Genomic DNA, 20,663 nt, shown 5'->3' with positions numbered 1-20,663 from the left:
GATTATTAGGAAGGGGACTGAAAACAAATTAGTCAGTATATAAATCTACAGTGCTGCCTCATTTGCAATACTGTGTACAGTTCTGGTCACCACAGTTCAAAAAAGATATTCTAACACTGGAAAATGTCCAGAAAAGGGCAACTAAAATTATTAAGGCGATGCAACAACTTCCCTGTGAAGAACGGTTCAAGAGGTTGGGGCTTTTTCAGTTGGAGAAACAGTGACAGGGGTGACATGATAAAGGTTTACAAATATGCATAGGATAAAGAAAGTAGAGAAAGAAGTACTTTTCTCCCTTTCTCACAATACAAGAACTGGTGGGCACAATGAAATGAATAAACAGTAAGCTTACAATACATAAAAGTAAGTACTTTTATCTATTAAGAGTAATTAACATGTGGAATTCTCTGTCACAAAAAGTGGTGGAAGCTACAGGCATAGATAGCTTCCAGAGGGGATTGCATAAATGTGAGGCCCATTAGTGACTTAGCCAAAAGACATAGAACATGTGGCAGGGCTTCTGAAGTTCTGGCCCTGTTGGTGGATCTTCTGAGGGCACTGGGTTTTGGACACCGAGACAAATTGTTGGATTGGATGGGCCATTGTCCTGATTCAACATGGCTCATCTTATATTCTTAGGCCCATTCCGCACAGATTCATTGTAGCAGGAGTGTGGCAAATTGTAATCGCTACTAAAATGCAGTTATGCACAATGTCGTACACAATCTGCCACACTCCTGAAACCGATCAGCAAAAAGTGCTTCGTTGTAACACTTCCAGGGAAATCCCCAAAAGTGGATTCACCCTCTGGAAAGCGCTACACTCTTGCAACCAATCTGCAACAATAGCGGAAAAGTTCTGTGCATTACCATTGTTGCAGTTTCAGCAAAGTCCCTCCCCCTGGCTCTTTCCTCTGATCTTCTGGCGAAGTGATCGCCATTTTTTTTTTCTCAGAGCGAGCGGAGAGCAACGAACTGGTGAGCCTTCATTCACCCAGCGAGGCTTCCCCGGCTACAGTCCCTCCACAGAGCTGTTTTAAGTCACCAAGCACCACACAGCCCCGTTTTCTGGTTTCCTTTATTTTCGGCCGAAAATCGCGCCCGTGCACGGGGGGAGGGGGATGTTTTTTTCACTCAGGGGAGTGTGGCAACAATGAAACGGCAGCTCACACGCCACCTGCCAGCTAGATGGGTCTCTCCATTGCAACGAATCAACGCAGATTCGTTGCAACGTGTGTGTGTTTTTTTTAAACCTGCCTTAAAGGGAAAGGGGCTTTTTGGGAGCATTGGCTGCTCATTTGATTGATGGCCAGGAGCAGGACCAAGCTCGGCAAATATTGCTTCCTTCCTAGCGATTTTTGCCGAGACCGGAAACCTGTGGGAAACGATTGAAACGCAGCTGGATTCCACTACAAAGGCAGGTATGCATAACGACGAATTCCACTATTTTAAATGGTGATTTTTCGTTCAGCAAACAATTTGCTACAAGGATCCCGGTGCGGAAAGCCCCTATATATTATATCAAGTGAAGAAGTGTCAATTCTGTCAGACATAAGAACAGCCCTCCTGGATCAGACCAAAGGTCCATGTAGTCCAGCATCACTGCAGTGGCCAGATAGATGTTTCTGGAAAAGCTAAAAACTTGTCTTAATTGAAACAGCCCTTTCCTGTCTGTACTCTTTCTACCTGCTTTATCATCTGCTCTGTTCGTTCTGAAACCAATTTGCCACATTGATCCTGGTGCGGAATGCGCCTTATTAATGACAAAAGCACTATTGAGGTTTCCCAGGACTATTTGCTATTTCAGTTTTCCTCCTGAACTTGTTTTAAAGCAGTTTCCACTTCTGTCAAATTAATTACTTCCTGCTTACTTACTCATGAATGCATCCTCAATTAGTTTTTGTTTGGGGGTGGGGAGGAGCAATTTAATTGCTGCTTTTCTCTTTGCAGGAAAAGCAATTGTTAATTCATTCTTTTTATAATTGCAAAATTACTATAATAAATAAAAGAAAATGAATGAGTAATGAAACCTGGGAAGGAATGCAAAGTCAAAAAGAAGTCTGATAATAAATTAATATTAATATCTCACTCTTTAGGCAAGTGTCTCCAAATCATGTAAATCAAGAGACAGAGGCCTCTGCCTTAAGCTGACGTGGTTTACTTTAGTTGATAATTTTCTGAAAAGATTACTTTTATTATTATGAAATCCCAAAAATAAGTAGACACATAATGTAGAGGAAAAAATAAATGTTGGAGATCAGCCTAGAAGTCAGTATTTATATCCCATTGAGGCCATGCTGGTCTTCTTTTGAAACTTGTGTTCCTGCAGCGAGGGAGAGGATTTGGTAGGGGAAAGGCAGAAGAAACTGGGCATCCTTTGTTTTGAGATTAAGATTGTAATCCTATGCACATTTATTTTGGATTAGTCACATTCATTTTAGTGGGGTTTCTGAGTAAATATAGATTGTTTACAGGTGCAGGGAAAATATTCACAGCACTCTGATTATGCCTGTGGTACTCACACACTCGAAATCAAAATCTATATGCCCACTCTGGTCTTACATTAGGAGGGGCAAACCACCCCGTATTGAGTCTGCCATGAAACCGTGGAGGGCGTCACCCCAAGGGTCAGACATGACCCGGTGCTTTGCACAGGGGATACCTTTCCCTTTTTACCACTTTAGATTGCAGACGCCAATGCATCTATTTGTTTAATCACTTTTTCCTCCCCCTCAGCAGGAATCCAGAGTGGCTCAGAACATCATTTCCTCTCCCACTCCCCATGTTCTCCACCCTTTGCTGTAGGTGTCGCTGAGGGTACGTGGCGGGCCCAAAGCGGACTTCCTTATTTCCAAGTTGAACCCTGACTTGCGCTCCACGCCACGAACGGGGCAGCGGTTGCGACGGGATCGCCCTCCCAGCAGGGGCAGCAGGCGGCTTCCGAGAACTCCTCCTCGAGCGGCACCTCTCGCCAGAAGCGGGCCCTGACGAAAACGCATCTTCGGAAAATGATTGGCCGGGCCGGGAAGGGGGCGCGGCGGGTGGGTGACGTCTGGCCGAGGGGGCGGAGCCACGCGGGGTGACACGTCGGACGGCGCCGGAGGCTGCTCCTCGGGAGGCGCGGGAGTGCCGCCTTTCTCTCTTTCCCCCCCGCTCCCGCGAGAGCAGGACGGAGCCCCCCCCCCAACCGCCTCCGCCACAGGGCTGGACGTAACGGCCGGACCGACGCGCGCCCCACAGCCGAGCACGCCCCCTCGGTTGCCCGGCAGCCGCCGCCCCTCCCCCGGCTCCGGGCTCGCTCCTTTCCCCCTCCCCGCCTCCTGCAAGCTGCTCTCCCCTGGTGGCCTCTGCCCGCCTGACGCGGGGACCTCAGTTCCCTGCCCCACAGGTGTGCCCTCCCGCCCGCGTCGTGGGACCCTGCTGCCTGCCTGCCTGCCTGCCTGCCTGCCTCAGTGGTGCCCTTTCCGGCCCTCCGAGCGCGCCGGTGCCATGCGCTTCTCCTTGGTCCTGTCCCTTCTGCGCCCCGTGGGGCCCGTGGTGGTCGGGGTGTCTCTGGGGTTCACGCTCAGCCTCCTCAGTGTGACCTGGGTGGAGGAGCCTTGTGGGCCCAGCCAGGGAAGCCTACGAGATGGGGGCCTGGAGCAACAGCAACAAGGAGGCCAGGGCAATGCTGCCCGCAAGCCCAATTCGGTGCCCGGGGGATTGGGCACGGAGCCTGAGCAGAATTGGGAGCCCCGTGTCCTGCCCTACAAGCCTCCAAACCCAGGCAAGGCTGCTAAGAAAACTATCAGGTAACTATGGGGAAAGTGGGTGGATAGATACAGGTGGGGGCACAGGGTATGGGTCATAGTGAGTCAAGCAAGATGTCCTTCAGTTCCTTTCTAGTTGCCCCAGTGTAATTGATGTTACCTTGGGTTTTGGACTTGAGCAACCTTGGTAAACTTCTCTTAATGCATGAAGGTGCATAGAGCTGTGGAAGATATCTGGGATTGCTTCGCTGCTGTGGTTCAGTGTGTGACTTTACAATGTCACATTGCCTGTTTATGCATTCATAAAGGAGCTGCACACAGACACTTTTGTACATTGCCATTCACTTGAGCTTGTTGAATGAAACTAGTGCCGGGTATCATTTTTATTGTGTTCACTCTCCACAACAACCCTATGAGGTAGATTATTAGAGAGTTAAGTGGGGGTGAATTAGCCAAGTCCATCCGGTGAACACCTGGTATAGGTGGAACTTGGAGTTATGTGCCTCCTAGATCTGAAGTCAAACATCCCCCTGACTAGGTGAGATCAACAATTCCATCAATGTAACTGCACAGAAGTCCACAATTCTTTGGCTGTAGATCTTCTAGTGACAGTTTTATTAATTTATTTATTTATTTTGAATTCTGCCTTTTTCTCCATTGGGGACCCTAAGCAGCTTACATGGTTCTCCTTCCCTCCATTTTTCCTCACCACAACCGTGTGAAGTAGGTTAGGCTGAATAGAATGCTCTGTTGGTCTGAGGTCATCCTGCAAGCTTCCATAGCAGTGTGTGGATTTGAACCTGGGTCTCCTGGATCCTTTTCTGACACTCAAACCCCTCCACCAGCCTGAAGGTTGTGTCCTAAGAAAATTCTGAATCCCTTACAAGGGGTGGTTGATGGTATGACTTTTGTAGAGAAGGCCGTGTCTAGTTATGGAATAAATTTTCTATATAGGTTTTTCCTGGCAGAGGGGTAGTGAGCATTATGGAATCTCTGGATCCCATTCCCATTGTTACACTCATTTCTCCTTTATGAACTCCCTCAGGAAAGTTTTGGTCTTTTGCTGTAGCTGCTCAGGAAGTCCTTCTGTACAAATAATTTCCTTTTCAAGGAGGAGGGCGGGGTTTGGAGGTGTGGTGATGGCTGCTAGTACCATTGACTAAGGATGTCTGTGATGTCTCTTTTAGCATGGTCTGGATGGATAACTACTAAGGACTGCCTCACACAACTGTTGCTTTAGCTCAGTGGTCCCCAACCTGCGGGCCGCAGCCTGGTGCCGGGCCGCGAAGGCCATGGCGCCGGGCCGCGGCTCCCTCTCCCCGCCCCCCCCCCCCCGCAGTAAAAAACTTCCCAGGCCGCAAGCTTGCGGCCCGGGAAGCTTCTTACTGCGGGAGGGCGGGGAGAGGGAATCGGGGCTGGGCCGCACCCATGCGGCCCGATGTGCGGGCGCGGCTCGCGGGCGCGGCCCGATGCGGGGGCACGGCTCGCGGGCGCAGCCCGATGCGGGGGCGTGGCCCGGGGCCGCGCCCCAATGCCCTGCCAGTCCCCAACCTCAGAAAGGTTGGGGACCACTGCTTTAGCTAATGAGAGCTTCTCCAGACAATTTTTGATATGTATTAATTATACAGGCTTCTCTTCTTCAAAACTAAAAAGTAGATTTCTTGTACAGAAAACATTTTCCTCCATTGCAACAATACAACCCTTTTCTGTTAGGTCTAGTGAACATTTTGGTAGTCCGCTAGCAAAAAATATCCTGTAGAGATTAAAATAGATTTGCTTTTGCTTTGCAGACTATCAACATCTGAAAAACATATTATATACAGATCTAGCTAAAAAAAATGAGTAGTCAAATTAAAATTTCCTAAACAGCAAGAAACATTTTGGAAGGAGCATTATAATTAGGCAGATGGCAGGAAGGAGGAAACTTCTACCTGCCTAGAAACAAAAGAAATGTTTTTGCCTTGTGATTGATACTTACGTAGATGGTCAGGTGCCAGACAAATCAAATAAAAAAGTGCGATATTGTGATAGAAGAGATCCCATCACTGGTGGTCACTCACCTCATCTCAGAAATTTGGGGCAAATACCTGAATGCCAGATCATAACTGACTGGCAGTTCTTTTAAATATGTTACTCTTAGGCTGCATAGATACTGAGATGTGATCTAAATTGAGCCTAGAAGTGAATTGGCAGTCATTGCAAATCCTTCAAAATTGGTATGATGTATTTTATGTGCATTGCTGTAATGAACAACCTTGCCACATTTCACTTTTGCTGGAGCTTCAGAACAATCTTTAAAGGCAGCCCTATGCAGGCTGCACTGAAATAATCTAGGCTGACTGTAAGTGATGAGTACATGTAGCCAAGTTATGCAGGAAGGGCTGCAGCTGGCAGACCAATCAAAATTGGCTAGACTTGTACTTCCATTTTAAAACCTGGACCTAATCAGACTGCAAACCTTCAGCAGAAGTCCCATCTGGAATAGTTCGCCCCATTTCTAGTGAATTAGGGCGAATGAGTGGTGATGGAGTCATCTGTGTGCTCTAGTCTAGCATACTCTCATATCCTGATGTGATATGAGATCCTCACAAATACGTACTTCATTGAGAGACTAGGGCAGAGTCTGCACTTACTTTGTTTATTCCATTGTCAATCCTGTTGAATTCAGATCGCTTTGAACTCGGATCTTCCTCCCCCCCCCCCCATTGAAACAGGAAAGTCTTCTGCACATGGTTAGGGCGGCTCAGAAGGTGGGGGGGAGCCAAGGCTCTTTCTTTCTTTTCTTGAAGGGTGGGGGGAGAGGAGCCAAGCAGGGAGCCTCTTTCTTTTCTTGGAGGGGAGGGGGAGAGGATTGAAAAAGAGGGAGGAAAAATCCAGGACAACAGAAGTTGAGAGAAATTAGGGGCTTCTCCTTTAAGGCAAGCGTGTCACATGACCAGGTGTTGCCTATCAGAGGTTCTCTACCACGGAGCTTTTTTTCCAATCTGGATATTCAGGCTTAAAAGCAGTCTGAGATATTGCACAATAAAGGTAGGGTCACTCCGGATCAGTCCTTCTTGCTACAGAAGGAAAATTTAAATTGCCCCAAATCCAAACGGAAATCGCATTCTGTGTAGAGGGCAGGGACTGAATCGATCTGGGGTTGGAATAAAAGCTCCGTGCAGTTTACACCTAGGACTTGCTGAGAAGGGAGCCCTGTATACAAGCACATGATATAATAAATGAATGTCCTTTTCAGCAATGTGCATGGGACAGTTGTGCTTCTGAAAAGTAGCTCCATGGGCCTTTTTGCATGTGCATCTGCAGCTGTAAGGGACACCATACATAGTAGACACACATGCAAATTCATAATGCATGAGGATACTGCTGGTGAAGAACATTTGCATCACTATAAATCAGTTCAATCTAAAACAGCAATAATAGTCATTGTATAAACCCGGCTATGGGCTGGCTTTTAAGGCAAGTTGAGAAACAATTTTTCAGATGGTTGGCATGCTGACTCAGCACACCAAAACCTACAAACCATGCCATTTTTTCCTTGTCCAAACTGTGGGCAGAAAATTAATAACTCTGTGTGTTTGACACTGGTGAAATGGGGGAATTATTGTATAGCTTTGTACCTCTTCGATGAATATGGATTCCTTTGTTTCCAATTTAGCACCAAAACTGGTAGGAGGAGTAACTGGAATTCAGTCACTCTCTGGCTCCAGTCTTAAATTCACTTAAACTGTCTAATTTGCCACTCACCAGTGTGAGTAGTTATTATCCTCAACTGACCATTTCTGTGTGGGATTTGCTATATTTTTTCTTGGAAGGAAAAAGCAGACCATGTGTGCAGTCCGTAGTGGTCCATCCTGAACTGTCTGCTTCCATGGATATAGGGAATGGGGAAAGTGAATTGGAACTTGCTCATACCATATTGCTTTACCTTAGCTATGGAAGGTAGTACAAAGACCTGTCTGAGGTAGTGGAGCAGGATGGCTTTCTTTTCTGGGCTCCCAGGTCTAAGGGAGGTGTAGTGATCCCACACCTCTTATCAATGCTGATACCCCTGACATGCACACACACCCCACCTCCCAGCCCAAGGAGGATGTGATAGTGACAGAAGAAGGGAAAGGGGCAGGCCTCTATCCTTTAGGACTCTTTTATTAACTACTGAAGGCCAAGCTGCAGTCTTTCCAAGCAAGTGTGTTTAATAAAAGGGAGTGAGTCTCTAAAGTCCCATGGCACTTATTTGTCTGCTCTGAAGGTTACATTTGGGCTTACTGAATCTTATCTCTAGGTTCAGCTGGTTTGCATCTCTTGAGAGTCTGCTGCTTATCTTATCTGCTCATATATTTTTGAGGTCATTCTGCTTGTCCTGTGATTAACCATGTTCAGGAACATCCTCGTGGTAGCTTTCCATGTCCTTATTTAACAGTGTAATTTACAAATCAGAATATGGAAAGTAGAAGGCATCCCCCCTACCCCATGGCACACTCCCATGCTTCCTCTGGAAAACCAGTCAGTAAACTCCCTCCCTCCCCCCTTTTCCTTTCCTTTTCCTTTCTTCTCTTTTCTTGATGTAGTGTGGCTCCAAAGGCCAAGGCTGACACAAAGCTTTGAGAAGAGAAGGGAACAGAGAGTCAGGATGAGCTGTGTTCCCCTCATGGATAGGAATGAGGGTGTATGAGAGAGGCCCAGTTTAGGAGACTTACTGCTCTTATTTGTGCACGTTCCTTTTACCAGCTGCCCAGTTCCTTGCTGCCTTTCATTAAGCAAGCTCTACTGAGTCTGATTGCCTTGGGGGCGTCTGTTTGTCTCCAAGCCCACATGTAAGACCTGTTGGTTACTCACCCTGCCCGCTGGCAATCCGAAAGTTATTTAGGCCTTGCATTTATCACTGGTGGTGTGTCTTTGTAAGGAATTGTCCTACCTCCTACAAGGCTATGAGTTATCAAGTATTTATCTTTAACAGCTTTGTTTCATATCTTATTCTCAGAGTCTCCTGTCCCCCCCTCCTCCAACACCGTTTCAGGTCTCCCATTTCTCCGGTTCACAGCAGTGTTGCTATTCTGAGGGCACCAGTCTTGTATCTGTTCCCTGAGCTCTTCCTGGTCCTTGTGTGTGGAGGAAAGGCCGGTTTAACTTTCCATCTATTTTATTATCCTATCTTCCAGGCTTCTCATGTTCCCCCTTTTTTAAAACCTGTGCCCAGTAGTCAACATCTGCCTGCTGGCTGAAAACCAATGTTAGGGATTTGGGGCCCAGGGATGAGGGACTGAATGAGCAGTGTTGTCTTGTAGAGGGAGTAGGTGGGTGGGATGGGCAGGAAGTAGAGGGGTTGAATGAGCCTAGTGTGTGAGCGAGGTCAGAGATTGGGGAGGGGGGGCAGGAGGAATTATTTCCTGCTGTATTTGAATAATTAAAACCTGAAACTAATTGCAAGTGACAGGCCAGCTGCCTTACAGTCTCCACTGCAATATCACTGTGAGCCACATAGACCTCTTGTCTGTTGCTTGACTGGTGCATCTCATAGCCTCCTCTTCTGACTGTTGAAAGTCCTAATCCTTGCAAGGTGTTTGTGTATATATTTGTGTTTGCCTCTGTCTTTGTTACCTCTTGAGGCATTGTGGTTAATTCCTTAGACTCTGGACTTCTGGTCTTAGATGTAACAAAAATAACTAAAACTCCCCCTTCCTCTCATGAGATGCACACGATTGTTGCTCTCTCTTGCTACTATTGAAAGGACAATGCAGTATTAGAGGCAGGTCAATCTGTTTGCTGTGGCTGGTTATCTCTCTGCGTTTTAGTGTAATTGTGACATGAAAAGCTTTGGGCCCAATCTTTCAGAAATGCAAAATGAATCCCAAACAAGCCATTCTGTCTTATCTTGGAAATTGTACTGGGCTATTATTAGACAATACATGGAGTACCTGGCCTTCCTGAGGACTGCTGTTGGTGCTTGGGAGTATGTTCAGATTTTCTGTTTGGAAATAGTCATGTGGGAAGAAGAGAGAGAAATCTGGGAGCGGTGAGGTTGCTCCCTTCTATGCTATCTGCTGCTATAACATTCTGCAAGGGAGCTTTTTAGTATTTAGGGTGTGGAGATGTAAAATAATTGCAGTCTTTACTCACTTATTCCACTGAATCCAGATATTTTCTCTCAAATTCGTAAATTCTTTCACACATGCACACAGCTGCTTTCCTATGAGTGTGAATATCAGAACTGTCTGGATCTACTCTATTCAGTTGTCATTTTCATTTTGACTGGGAAAGTAGTCCTCGTACCACCCACAGGTGTGTGTGAATGTCTCCAAAATTTCTCTCTCAGTGGTGTCTTTCATCCGATATTTAGAAGAGCATTGGGACTAGAATGCTTGGAAATGTAGAGCTGACCTTATCCTTTCTCAATAAAGTAGGGGACATAGGTGGTGAAGAAGAACAGATTGTTTTTCCACTGCTTGGTTGTTTCACCTTCTTTCTCTCTCTCTCTCTCTTTTGATGTCTGTTCCGGCCATTCCCAAAGGACTCGCTATATCAGCACAGAGCTCGGCATGCGACAGCGCCTTTTTGTTGGTGTGTTGACCTCAAAGAATACATTGCACTCTCTGGCTGTGGCAGTGAATCGCACATTGGGCCACCGGTTGGAACGTCTAGTTTATTTTACAGGCACCCGGGGGCGCAAGGTACCACATGGCATGACAGTAGTGACACATGGTGACGAGAGGCCCATCTGGAACATGTACCAAACAGTCAAGTACGTGCTGGACCATTATATGGCTGACTTTGACTGGGTTTTCCTGGTGCAGGATGACACCTACATGGAGGCATATCGTGTCAACCGCTTGGCCTCTCATCTCAGCATTGACACGCTATTGTACATGGGTCGGCCTGAGGAGTTCATTGGTGGGGACACTCAAGGACGATACTGTTACGGGGGCTTTGGCTACCTGCTCTCCCGGGCCCTGCTGCTGCGCTTGCAGCCTCATTTAGAAAGCTGCCGAAATGACATCCTGAGTGCCCGGCCGGATGAGTGGTTGGGGCGTTGCATCATTGACTACACAGGAGTGGACTGCGTGGCAGAGCATGAGGTGAGTCATTGGTCCCCTACTCTCTCCTGCTGCTTCCCTTGTGACTTATTCCATCCAGTGGAAAGTGTCACATCTGTCACAAGCATACACTGGCTGCATAGCAAAACACTCTCCTGTCTGGGCTCTTAGCACATGTGTTGATAACTTTAGTTTTTCCAGAACCCAACTGGACACTGGGAACTTAACATAGACCTCTGAGTGAAGGGGATGGTAGTGCTACCTTTCCAAGGTCTGTCAGCTGGTTTCAGCCTTGGTACCTTTGAAACATGGTTGACTTTTTGTTGTTTTCCAGACCATTTTTAATATTTTACATTTTCTCGAATTTCATGATGCCATTCCCCTGGCTTGGTTCCTATGACACCGTTCCTTTCCTAGCTCTCTCTGGGTTTTTCCACTGTGGCGCTCACTTACTCTGCTGCTAGTACTTCCATGTGCGCAAGAGCAACATTCTTCAAGGAACCATCACAAAAGCAGAAGCTCCAGGAACAGGGGATGTAAGCACTTTTGCCTTCACATTGGCCAAGAGAAGTGGGCATCTGAATAATATATCCCCTGTCTTTTCCTCCTTCTCATTTCCCTGACAAACTGAGCCTTTAGCAACTTCTCAGCCAAGGCAAGTGAGTTCTCTTTAGTATCTGGAGCAAAGAGAAAATGTTTTAACAGTGAACAATTTGGAAAGAGGAACCCTAATTTAATCTAGGCTTTTATTTATATAGTATTTATAGACCTCTCTTGAATCAGAACCAGCTTGTAGGTAACTCCCATCTAGGAAACAAGGATCCCAACTAAATGGTGGCAGCAGGGTGAGCATCAGAATAAAGAAGGCAAACAAAATTCCTGAAACATACTTCCATTGAACTGTTAAAGGCACAGTTTTCACTCCTCTCTGCAAAGAGAGGACAGCTTGTTCCTGCCCTGCCTTTGAGTGGAGGGAATTGCAGAGATCTCACAAGACTACACAAAACAGTACATTGCAAGATGAATTCTTGATTACTCTTGCTGTCTAGATGAAAATTGAGCTTTTTTAGAAGTAGGTTTTATTTTAGCGACAGCTAGAGGAGGATACCAAACAGTACGTTAATTTATGTGTCAGCCTGAATGACATTAATTGGTCTGTTTGCTTTGTCTTCCTGCTTCTCCCAGGGCCTTCATTACCATTATTTTGAGCTTGGAAAGAACACGGATCCCGAAAAGGAGAGTGACCCACGGTTCGATGCAGCACTCACAGTACACCCAGTGTTGGACCCTGTACAGATATACCGGCTACACAGACATTTTGCACAAGTGGAGCTGGAACGCACTTACCAGGAAATACAAGAGCTCCAGGTAAGGAATGTAAGATGCATCATGGAAGAGTGAAAAAAGTCTGAACATGTCATGGACTGAGCTGAGGTGGTTATTCTAATGCTCCTAATACACCCCAGGCTTCATCCAGGACCAAATACCTCAAAATGTTAAAATCAGAGTCCAGTAGCATCTTTAAGACCAACATAGATTTATTCAAGGCATAAGCTTTCGTGTGCAAGCACTCTTCGTCAGACTATGATCTTCTTTCATGACAGGGAATATATAGCAAAAATCAATTCTGTTACATCTGTGACACAACCAAATACAGCCAATGATAATCCTTTGTCAAAACAGCCAATCAACCCCCTAGAATTCAGTGTACTTTACAAAGAGAAACCAAAATGCTGCTATTAGAGATCAAAGGCTATTTCTAGGCTATCTTTGAGGCTATTTTGAACAGGTCAAAATATTGTGAGTTCTGTAATGAAAACTCATTATATATTTTTAAAAACGCAGTTAAATCATCTCTCCCCTTATGGTCCCGATTAGGACCCCACATTTGGTTATTGCATTTAAAAATAACAACAACCCTGGCAGCTCTGATATTCATTGGAAGTCAGTCAGGTTTAAATCCACACTTAGCCATGAGATTTACATCAGCCAGCCAATGCTTGTGTATCTGTCTCCTCCCAGAGTTCTCTGTGTGTGCATAATTAACTGAGTCATTATAAGTCAGAAGCGACTTGACTGCACTCAGTTAATTAATGCCCTCCAGAATGTTCCAACTCCCAATGCTAGGTGGCCTTTTAACTTCTATCTTCGCCAGGCAAGGTTACTAGTGCCCTATCTGACCTAGGAGTATCTAGTCACAGTGATCCATGCAACCATTACCTCCAGGCTGGATTTCTATAACTCATTGTATATGGGCCTGCCCTTGTCCTTGACCTGGAAATTACAACTGGTGCAAAATACGGCTGCTAGGGTCTTCATGAGGACACCTTGGAGGACCCGTATCCAGCCTACACTGAGGCAGCTGCAGTGGTTACCGGATCGAGTTCAAGGTTTTGGTTTTGACCTTTAAAGCCATTCCCTGTCTGGGCTTAGTGTCCTTGAGGGACTGCCTACCTATGCCCCGCACTGGGTTTTGCGCTCTGCAACTGCTAATAGGTTGGAGGTCCCCAGTCTGTGGGAGGTTTGCCTGGCCTCTACCAGAGCCAGGGCCTTTTCATCCCTGGCCCCTTGCTTGGTGGAATGAGTTCCTGGGAGATCTGAGGACCCTGACAGAACTGTCAAAGTTCCTCGGGACCTGCAAGATGGAGCTGTTCCTCCAGGTGTTTGGTTGAGGACAAGCGGAATGGAAGATCGGGCTTATGTCAAGCCATAAAATATAAAGATACCTGAGAATGTGTTTGAAAATACTAAAGAATTCTAATTTTTACCTAATACAGTTGTTGAATAGCTGTGTTAAATTACATAGATTAACATGACATATTTTCTTTGTGCTGCTGTAAACTAATATTTGAGTGTAGTGCTTTGGTTACAATCAGTGTTTAAATGAGTTGTATAGTGCCCCTGCAAGTTGGCACAGGGGGTGCTTTACGTAAAAAATGACAAAGAATGACATATGTAATTGAAATTAAAATCCATTTAAAACTAATTAAAAATGAAAACCCATATTAAAGTCATGTTTCAAGAAATGGGAAGAAGAGAAGAACATTGGGTGTATCCAGTGCTGCTGTGAAAAATGAGTTTATGGGAGTGATTTTTAATGCCTTTTCTTCCCTACAGCCCCTCCCCATGCCCCCCAAGATTCTGCTGAGGATCAGGAGACCCTCCATTACAGTATGCCATATGATACTAAGTGCTGCGTGAAAAGGGGTGACAGGATGCTGTTTCTGTTGGCTGCAGAGGAGAGGACACACAGCAATGGGTTTAAACTTCAAGTACAACGATATAGGCTAGATATCAGGAAAAACATTTTCACAGTCAGAGTAGTTCAGCAGTGGAATAGGCTGCCTAAGGAGGTGGTGAGCTCCCCCTCACTTGAAGTCTTCAAGCAAAGGGTGGATACACACTTTTCTTGGATGCTTTAGGACGCTTAGGGCTAATCCTGCGTTGAGCAGGGGGTTGGACTAGATGGCCTGTATGGCCCCTTCCAACTCTATGATTCTATGATTCTAATCAATAAAAATTCCCCTGCCTCCCTCTTGCATAGGGAGAGCTAGTGAGGGAGAATGATTCTTGCTGATTTTCCCTTCTCATTACATTTCCCCCTTTCCTGCTGTGGCATACTGTTCAAGGGGCTTCCCTTTGCGGGGACTAATAAAAATATCTTCCACAAAAATATTGTTGCACAAAAGCATTGGATGCAAATTGTATTCTTTGGGACACTTGCAGTCAGTGTCCCGAAAATGAGCCTGGGGAACTGGCAAAGTCTCCCAGTTAAAAGTAGAGAGGAAGGAAGCACACACTCATTGGAGGGGAACTGTGGAGCCTGTGAAGGGTACTGAATTTGCCCTGAAAAGAAGTCACTCGCTGAGGTTCTGTAACTTGGCAGCATAAGGTGTGATCCTTGAACAGCAGGTTGAGCAGTGATAAACACCAGGGTGAAATTGATTGCAGTAACTTCTATTGGGATATGCTATGTAAACCATTGTAATCTGCTATAAATCAGTGAAACTGTTTTGGTTAATAATAGCGGCATTGTACATGTACAGCTATGAAAAAAATATTAAAAGGTTATACATCTTTCCCCCTGGGCCATGGGGGAGGGTCTTCTTAAAGATGAAGAAGAAGAGTTGGTTCTTATATGCCCCTTTTCTCTACCCGAAGGAGGCTCAGTGTGGCTTACAGTCACCTTCTCTTTCCTCTCCCCACAACAGACACCCTGTGAGGTGGGTGAGGCTGACAGAGCCCTGATATCACCACTCGGTCGGAACAGTTTTATCAGTGCCATGGTGAGCCCAAGGTCACCCAGCTGGTTGCATGTGGGGGAGTGCAGAATCGAACCTGGCATGCCAGATTAGAAGTCCGCACTCCTAACCACTACACCAGACTGGCTCTCCATATCAAAGTATACAGTTGTACGTGGTCACAGTCACTCACCTCCATATCTTGACATGTTAGCCTTGCAGACCAAGACCTCTCCTCCAGGGTAACTGGGCAAAAGTGACAGAAAGAAATTAGGATGCCCAGAATTCAGATATGTGCCTTCAGATCTCAGGGTGCTGTTGCAGTCTGTCTGTTTAGGGGGTGTGCAAGTTTGACAATCAGGAAAATAAAAGGGTATTTCTTACACCTTCCCCCCCCCCCATGAGGCTATGAATGCTCTGGGTGCGTGTGCATGTGTGTCTGGGTTTTGACATCCCAAGAAGCAATAATTCCTGACTAATCCGGCATAATTCTTTACTTGTACAACAAATCTAGGTTGATGGGAATCTATTTGATGCTGCTGTAACAATCAGTCTTACAGGTGCCACGGGCATTCATTTTGTTCTTGCCTCAGTGGCTACTTGTGTGGGGTTTGATTTTCTTTTTATATAGCTGTCTACTGTGTGTGAAACATGGAATACACATTTGTTCTTGAGGGTATTGGCTGTCAGGATTTGACAGATGAATAGGTTACTTGGCCATTAATGATTGCAGAGCCCAAGAACCTGGAGCCAGGAAGTTCTTGATGGGATTTGATCAAAAGAGTGGCCTATTTAATTTTCATGACTGGAGCCTTCAGTACAAAAAGGGATGGTGATAGACTGTGCAGCATAGAAGTGGTACAATCTCTACCGGCTTTGAGGGATGAAGGTTATAGGCAAATGGCTGTATGCAATTATGCATAATGTTTATATTACCACCATAAGTCCTGTTCATTTCACATAGACATCTGGTATGTTGTGTATTGTAGGTTCAAGTCTCTTGGGTAAGGGTGTCAGGTGCTGTGCTGCTGACTAAACACCTTTCCTTGTCTTGCGGTTCTCACCATTTTAGCTCAGTTTAAGACGGTATCTTATACAACCCTCGGCCCTAAAATGGATCCAAGATCCTGAGCTAGGATTGTACTGTGAGACTGTAGCATGAGATTCCCTCCCACCTCCACAAAATGTTTAGCAACAGGGTTCTCCTGGATTTATCATCTTAAAGGATGATTAGCAATCTTTAATTCTGAAAATACAAAAGAATAAAAGAGTTGAGATTGATCTTTGAATATCACCAGCAAACCAGAGAAAGACCTACAGAAATATTTATCTTTCATTGAGATAAGTTAGTTTCTTTTCTGAACCAGACCGAATGAAATACAAGTGTGAGAAAGTTAACTATACAATTACTGTGAAAATAAACACTAAAGTTATCAAAGTACCTATAGTTGTTTTTAGAAAGTAATAATATTTAAAAACAAGTCAGTTTTCAGCTATTTGTCTCACAGTTTTTAGGAACAATCAAACAAGTCCAAAAAAATCTCATGTGTTCTCCTTTTGAAACTTCCATCCAGAGAAATCTGATTTACTTGTCACAAGATGTTTTGGAACAGACCTACTTCAGTAGACAGGCTCTATTCCATTATGCCCACTCCAAGGGCTTCCCAACTCCTGGAGAGGCCTCTCTCTCCCTCTCTCTCTCCTAGCCATAGCCACCACTGATCTTTACATGGAATTGCCTGCTGAGGTGGTCTGAACTCTCAGTTTCCATTTTCAATTCTGAGACCTTGCCTCTGTGTCTCCTGCTGCCTAGCACCTGGCCACCATGGGGGCAATTTGTTGCCAGGGCCAATGGCCAGCATCCCTCCCTTCCTAGGGCTCCTTTTACAATAGAATACATAAGATAGTGGTGGTTTATATGATAAAAATAATATTTTCCAGCATATAAAGTATAAAATATTTATTTAAAAGAAAATATTGATTGGAGGAGGCTCTCTGTACCACATAGACCTCTACCTGTCAGATCTCAGAAGCTAACCAGGGGTGACCCTGGCTGGTATTTGGATGGGAGACCTCCAAGAATTTAGGTGGTAGTTCCTCCAAGGAACACTAGGGGTTAAGACATGGAGGTAGGGAATGGCAAACCACCTCCAGCCAGCCCTTGCCTGGCGGTCAAACAATCCTCTGATCTCTTGGCTACACTGCAAACGCCATATGGTAAATAAAACTTCCCTATCTAGGACACACTATTTTAAAAAGAGTATATTGAGGAAGAGCAGGGGCAGTCAATTGGCAAGTTGTTACTTCCTCAGTGTTGCATAACAGCTATCCCCGTTAATACCAGATGCTGGTTAGTGGGAAGAGAAGTTCTGGACCTCCCAGTGCACAGTTCCTACAAAGGCTAGGTATTGGGAGTGGTTGAATACACACACACAGAGAAGCCCCTCTGGGATATCCTTGGAGGGCATGGTGGAATAGGATCTGCAGACAAGGCAAGATTGTTTTTTCACAGTAGTTAATAAGCTAAATTCAGATTATGATTTGATGGGCACTTTTTTTTGGGGGGGGGGGCAATGTCTGAACTTAGCCTGTTAATAGAAATTGCTCTTTACCATGGAGATCTCAGTGTCTGCTTCTAGTCCTTTTGAGATCTGTCAAAAGGTTTTGCTGAACCTGTTTTGACCTTGTTATGCTTTCTGTCCCTACAGCTAGAGATTCAGAATACCAGCAGTCTGTCTGCAGATGGTGAGTTGAGTGCCACGTGGCCAATTGGCATTGCACCCCCTTTCCAACCAAAGACACGGTTTGAGGTGCTGCGTTGGGATTACTTTACCGAAGAGGCAGCCTTTGCCTGTGTGGATGGAGCTCCAAAGTGCGAGCTCAGAGGAGCAGATGCAGCTGATGTGGCAGACGTGGTTGCTGCAGCTGTAGAAGAGCTGAACCATCGATACCAGCCGGTGCTACACGTGCGCAAGCAGCAGTTGCTGAATGGGTACCGCCGCTTTGACCCTACCCGAGGCATGGAGTACACTCTGGACCTGCAGCTGGAGATGGTGACTCAAAAGGGGTACAGCCGTTCCCTGGCCAAGAGGGTCCATCTGCTGCGCCCACTCAGTGAGGTGGAGATCATCCCTATGCCCTATGTCACTGAGGCAAGCCGAGTTAATGTCATCCTTCCACTAACCGCCCCAGAGCGGGACTATGCCGCCCGCTTTCTAGAGGTCTATGCTAGCGCCGCCTTTGAGAATGCAGAGAATGCTGTGCTCACCTTTCTTTTCATCTATGATCCCTTTGAAGCACAACAGGTGTCTCAGAATGACGTCTTTGGGGCAGTGAAAGCACGTATCGCAGAATATGAACGACGGTATACCCAAGTGAAGATCCCCTGGATCAGTGTCAAGACAGATGCACCTTCCCAGATCAAGGTTATGGACATAATCTCCAAGAAGCACCCTGTAGACACACTCTTCTTTGTGGCTGGTGTGAGCACAGAGGTCACGACAGAGTTCCTCAACCGCTGCCGCATGAACACCATCAATAGCTGGCAGGTCTTCTTCCCCATCCATTTTCAGGGCTACAATCCTACCATTGCTTTCCACAACCAACCCTCTCCTCTTTCTAGCTTGGATTTGGTACGTGACGCTGGCCACTTTGACCGGGATGCTTTCAGCGAAGCTTGCTTCTACAATGCAGACTACATGGCAGCCCGCACGCGCATGGCATCTGATGCTCAGGATAATGAGGATATCTTAGAGACCATGGACATTTATGATCTATTTGTTAAGTATTCTAGCCTGCATGTCTTCCGTGCTGTAGAACCTGCCCTTCTCCAGCAGTACAGACCACAGAGTTGCAACCCCCGGCTGAGCGAGGAGCAATATCACCGCTGTGTGCAGAGTAGCTTGGAGGGCCTGGGTTCCCGGGCCCAGCTGGCCATGGTGCTCTTTGAGCAGGAGCAAGGCAACAGCACGTGAGCCCTGGAAACTGAGACCAGGGCCTGCTGAGACTGCTTCAACCTCCCCCTGCATTTGCTTCCTATAGTAGCAGAGGGGAGCTGAGAATGACTCTTCCAGCTTGGGACCCAGGTGTAGTTCTGACTGGCCTTATGGGCTGCATTGTGGACAGTAGATGTAAATGGGAATTGAGGCATCAGTTCTAGTCCCATTTTCTGTCTTGCTCTGTTCCCTTAGCCTGGACTCAGGTCCTTTCTTCCCCAACTAAGGGGCAGGCAGGACCTGCCCTGAGATTTGCTTCCTTGAACTGCTCATTGCTGCAGATCCTGTCTTTTGGGTTCCTGCGCTGTCAGAGGGGTCTTCTGGATAAGCAAGAGGAAGGGTTGTGGGGTGGGCAGATGTAAAGAAGGCTCTGGGGAGTTGGCTGCGGGGACAGGAAGGGGAATGAGAGAATGTCTTGCCTGTAAGGAGCATTGCTCATTCCTGTGGCTGCAGCTTTGGTGCTAACTTAATGAACACTCCAGATCAGGGTATGAAGTAACTCTTTTTGGAGTGGCAGGACAGAGGGTTTCCTGTTGTTTTTGGTTTGCTCTAAGACACTCCCCTTGGAAACCATGACCCAGGCTGCTTTGGCCTCAGATTAGTAATGTAGGTGGGGGGAGGGGGATAAGAGGGTGGCACAGAACAGGCTAGAGGCTGTTGCCAGGCTGGATCTGGCATTGTGGAGAAAAGCATATTTCTGTTGTTGCCTCCCACATATGCTGCCTGCAGGGCTGAAGGTATGTGGGGAGTGTACCTTGCTGCCATGTGTTTTCTCCTAGAAGTCTTCAGCAGAATGTATTGTGTCGATCAGCCTGGTGCTGTGACCATGGAGCAGGCAAAACCCAGAATTGTGGGGTGGGTGGGTGGGTAGGGTGGACATGGAGCATGGCTCTCCAATGGGATTATATTTAACATGAGATTGGTAACTGAATTTTGTTTTACACTTTAATAAACTGAAGTGAAGCACAAGGTAGTTGGGTGTGATTTCTCAATGTGTAGACATGATTGGGGAAAAGCTATTAGAACTTTGGGATAGTGTGATATTCTTCTAAAGCACTGCAGCTTGAAGGCCCCTCAATGGTACCACCATGTGGAGGCTTTCAAAATGGTGACTGGGGACAGCCCTCCCATCATGTCCTGCCATTTCCAGCTCTGAGCAAAGAGGAAAGAATTTTACCCTTATATGAGCAGGTTGAACCATCCCCTCTCAAAATGGCCAGTGATGGGCCTGGAGGGTGTAAAAAGGGAAGGGGCCTCTCACTTCTGGGGGGCTTTCTGTGCCAGCTCATGTCACTTCCTGGTACCTCAAAACCTGAAAAATATTTCAGCAGTACTCACACTGTCAAAAGGTTGAAAAAGGCTGTTCTAAAAAGTAAAAAACAAGCAGCTGCGAAATAAACCTCTTAGCTGTACAGCCACTTGCTAGAAAGATGTGAGAACAAATCTCTTATCTTTAATGGATTACAAACTGACCCCTACCTGCAAATACGAGCTGTGCCACTCTCATGTTGTAAAATGTCCATGCACTTTTTAACTCCCAAAGGATGAGGAGTCCATCAGACATATGATAGCGTGACTGCTTTACAATGAGTTGAAGATCAGTTTGGTGGCAGTGGTGAACTTTACAAAGGATCTGGATAGCTGGATA

At 46.1% G+C, this 20,663-nt stretch overlaps 1 protein-coding gene across 1 annotated transcript; it reads left to right on the top strand.

Moving 5' to 3' along the window:
• The first annotated feature begins 3,065 nt into the window (after nucleotides 1–3,065).
• Nucleotides 3,066–19,888, top strand: CHPF (chondroitin polymerizing factor). Its single transcript, XM_077320817.1, has 4 exons — nucleotides 3,066–3,790; nucleotides 10,257–10,821; nucleotides 11,965–12,147; nucleotides 17,729–19,888. The coding sequence occupies exons 1-4, from the start codon at nucleotides 3,489–3,491 to the stop codon at nucleotides 18,992–18,994; spliced, it is 2,316 nt and encodes a 771-aa protein (XP_077176932.1). The 5' UTR covers nucleotides 3,066–3,488; the 3' UTR covers nucleotides 18,995–19,888.
• Nucleotides 19,889–20,663: the final 775 nt, after the last annotated feature.

Source organism: Paroedura picta, chromosome 2 (assembly GCF_049243985.1).
Source record: "Paroedura picta isolate Pp20150507F chromosome 2, Ppicta_v3.0, whole genome shotgun sequence".
NCBI lineage: Eukaryota > Metazoa > Chordata > Lepidosauria > Squamata > Gekkonidae > Paroedura > Paroedura picta.
This window is presented reverse-complemented; position numbering and strand designations above follow the sequence as displayed.

Bases quoted from the DNA above. Each gene is read 5' to 3' on its own strand.
- CHPF (XM_077320817.1), top strand. From the start codon at position 3,489: ATGCGCTTCTCCTTGGTCCTGTCCCTTCTGCGCCCCGTGGGGCCCGTG. The intron at 3,791-10,256 runs GTAACTATGGGG...CCATTCCCAAAG, and splicing joins GCTGCTAAGAAAACTATCAG to GACTCGCTATATCAGCACAG. The intron at 10,822-11,964 runs GTGAGTCATTGG...TGCTTCTCCCAG, and splicing joins ACTGCGTGGCAGAGCATGAG to GGCCTTCATTACCATTATTT.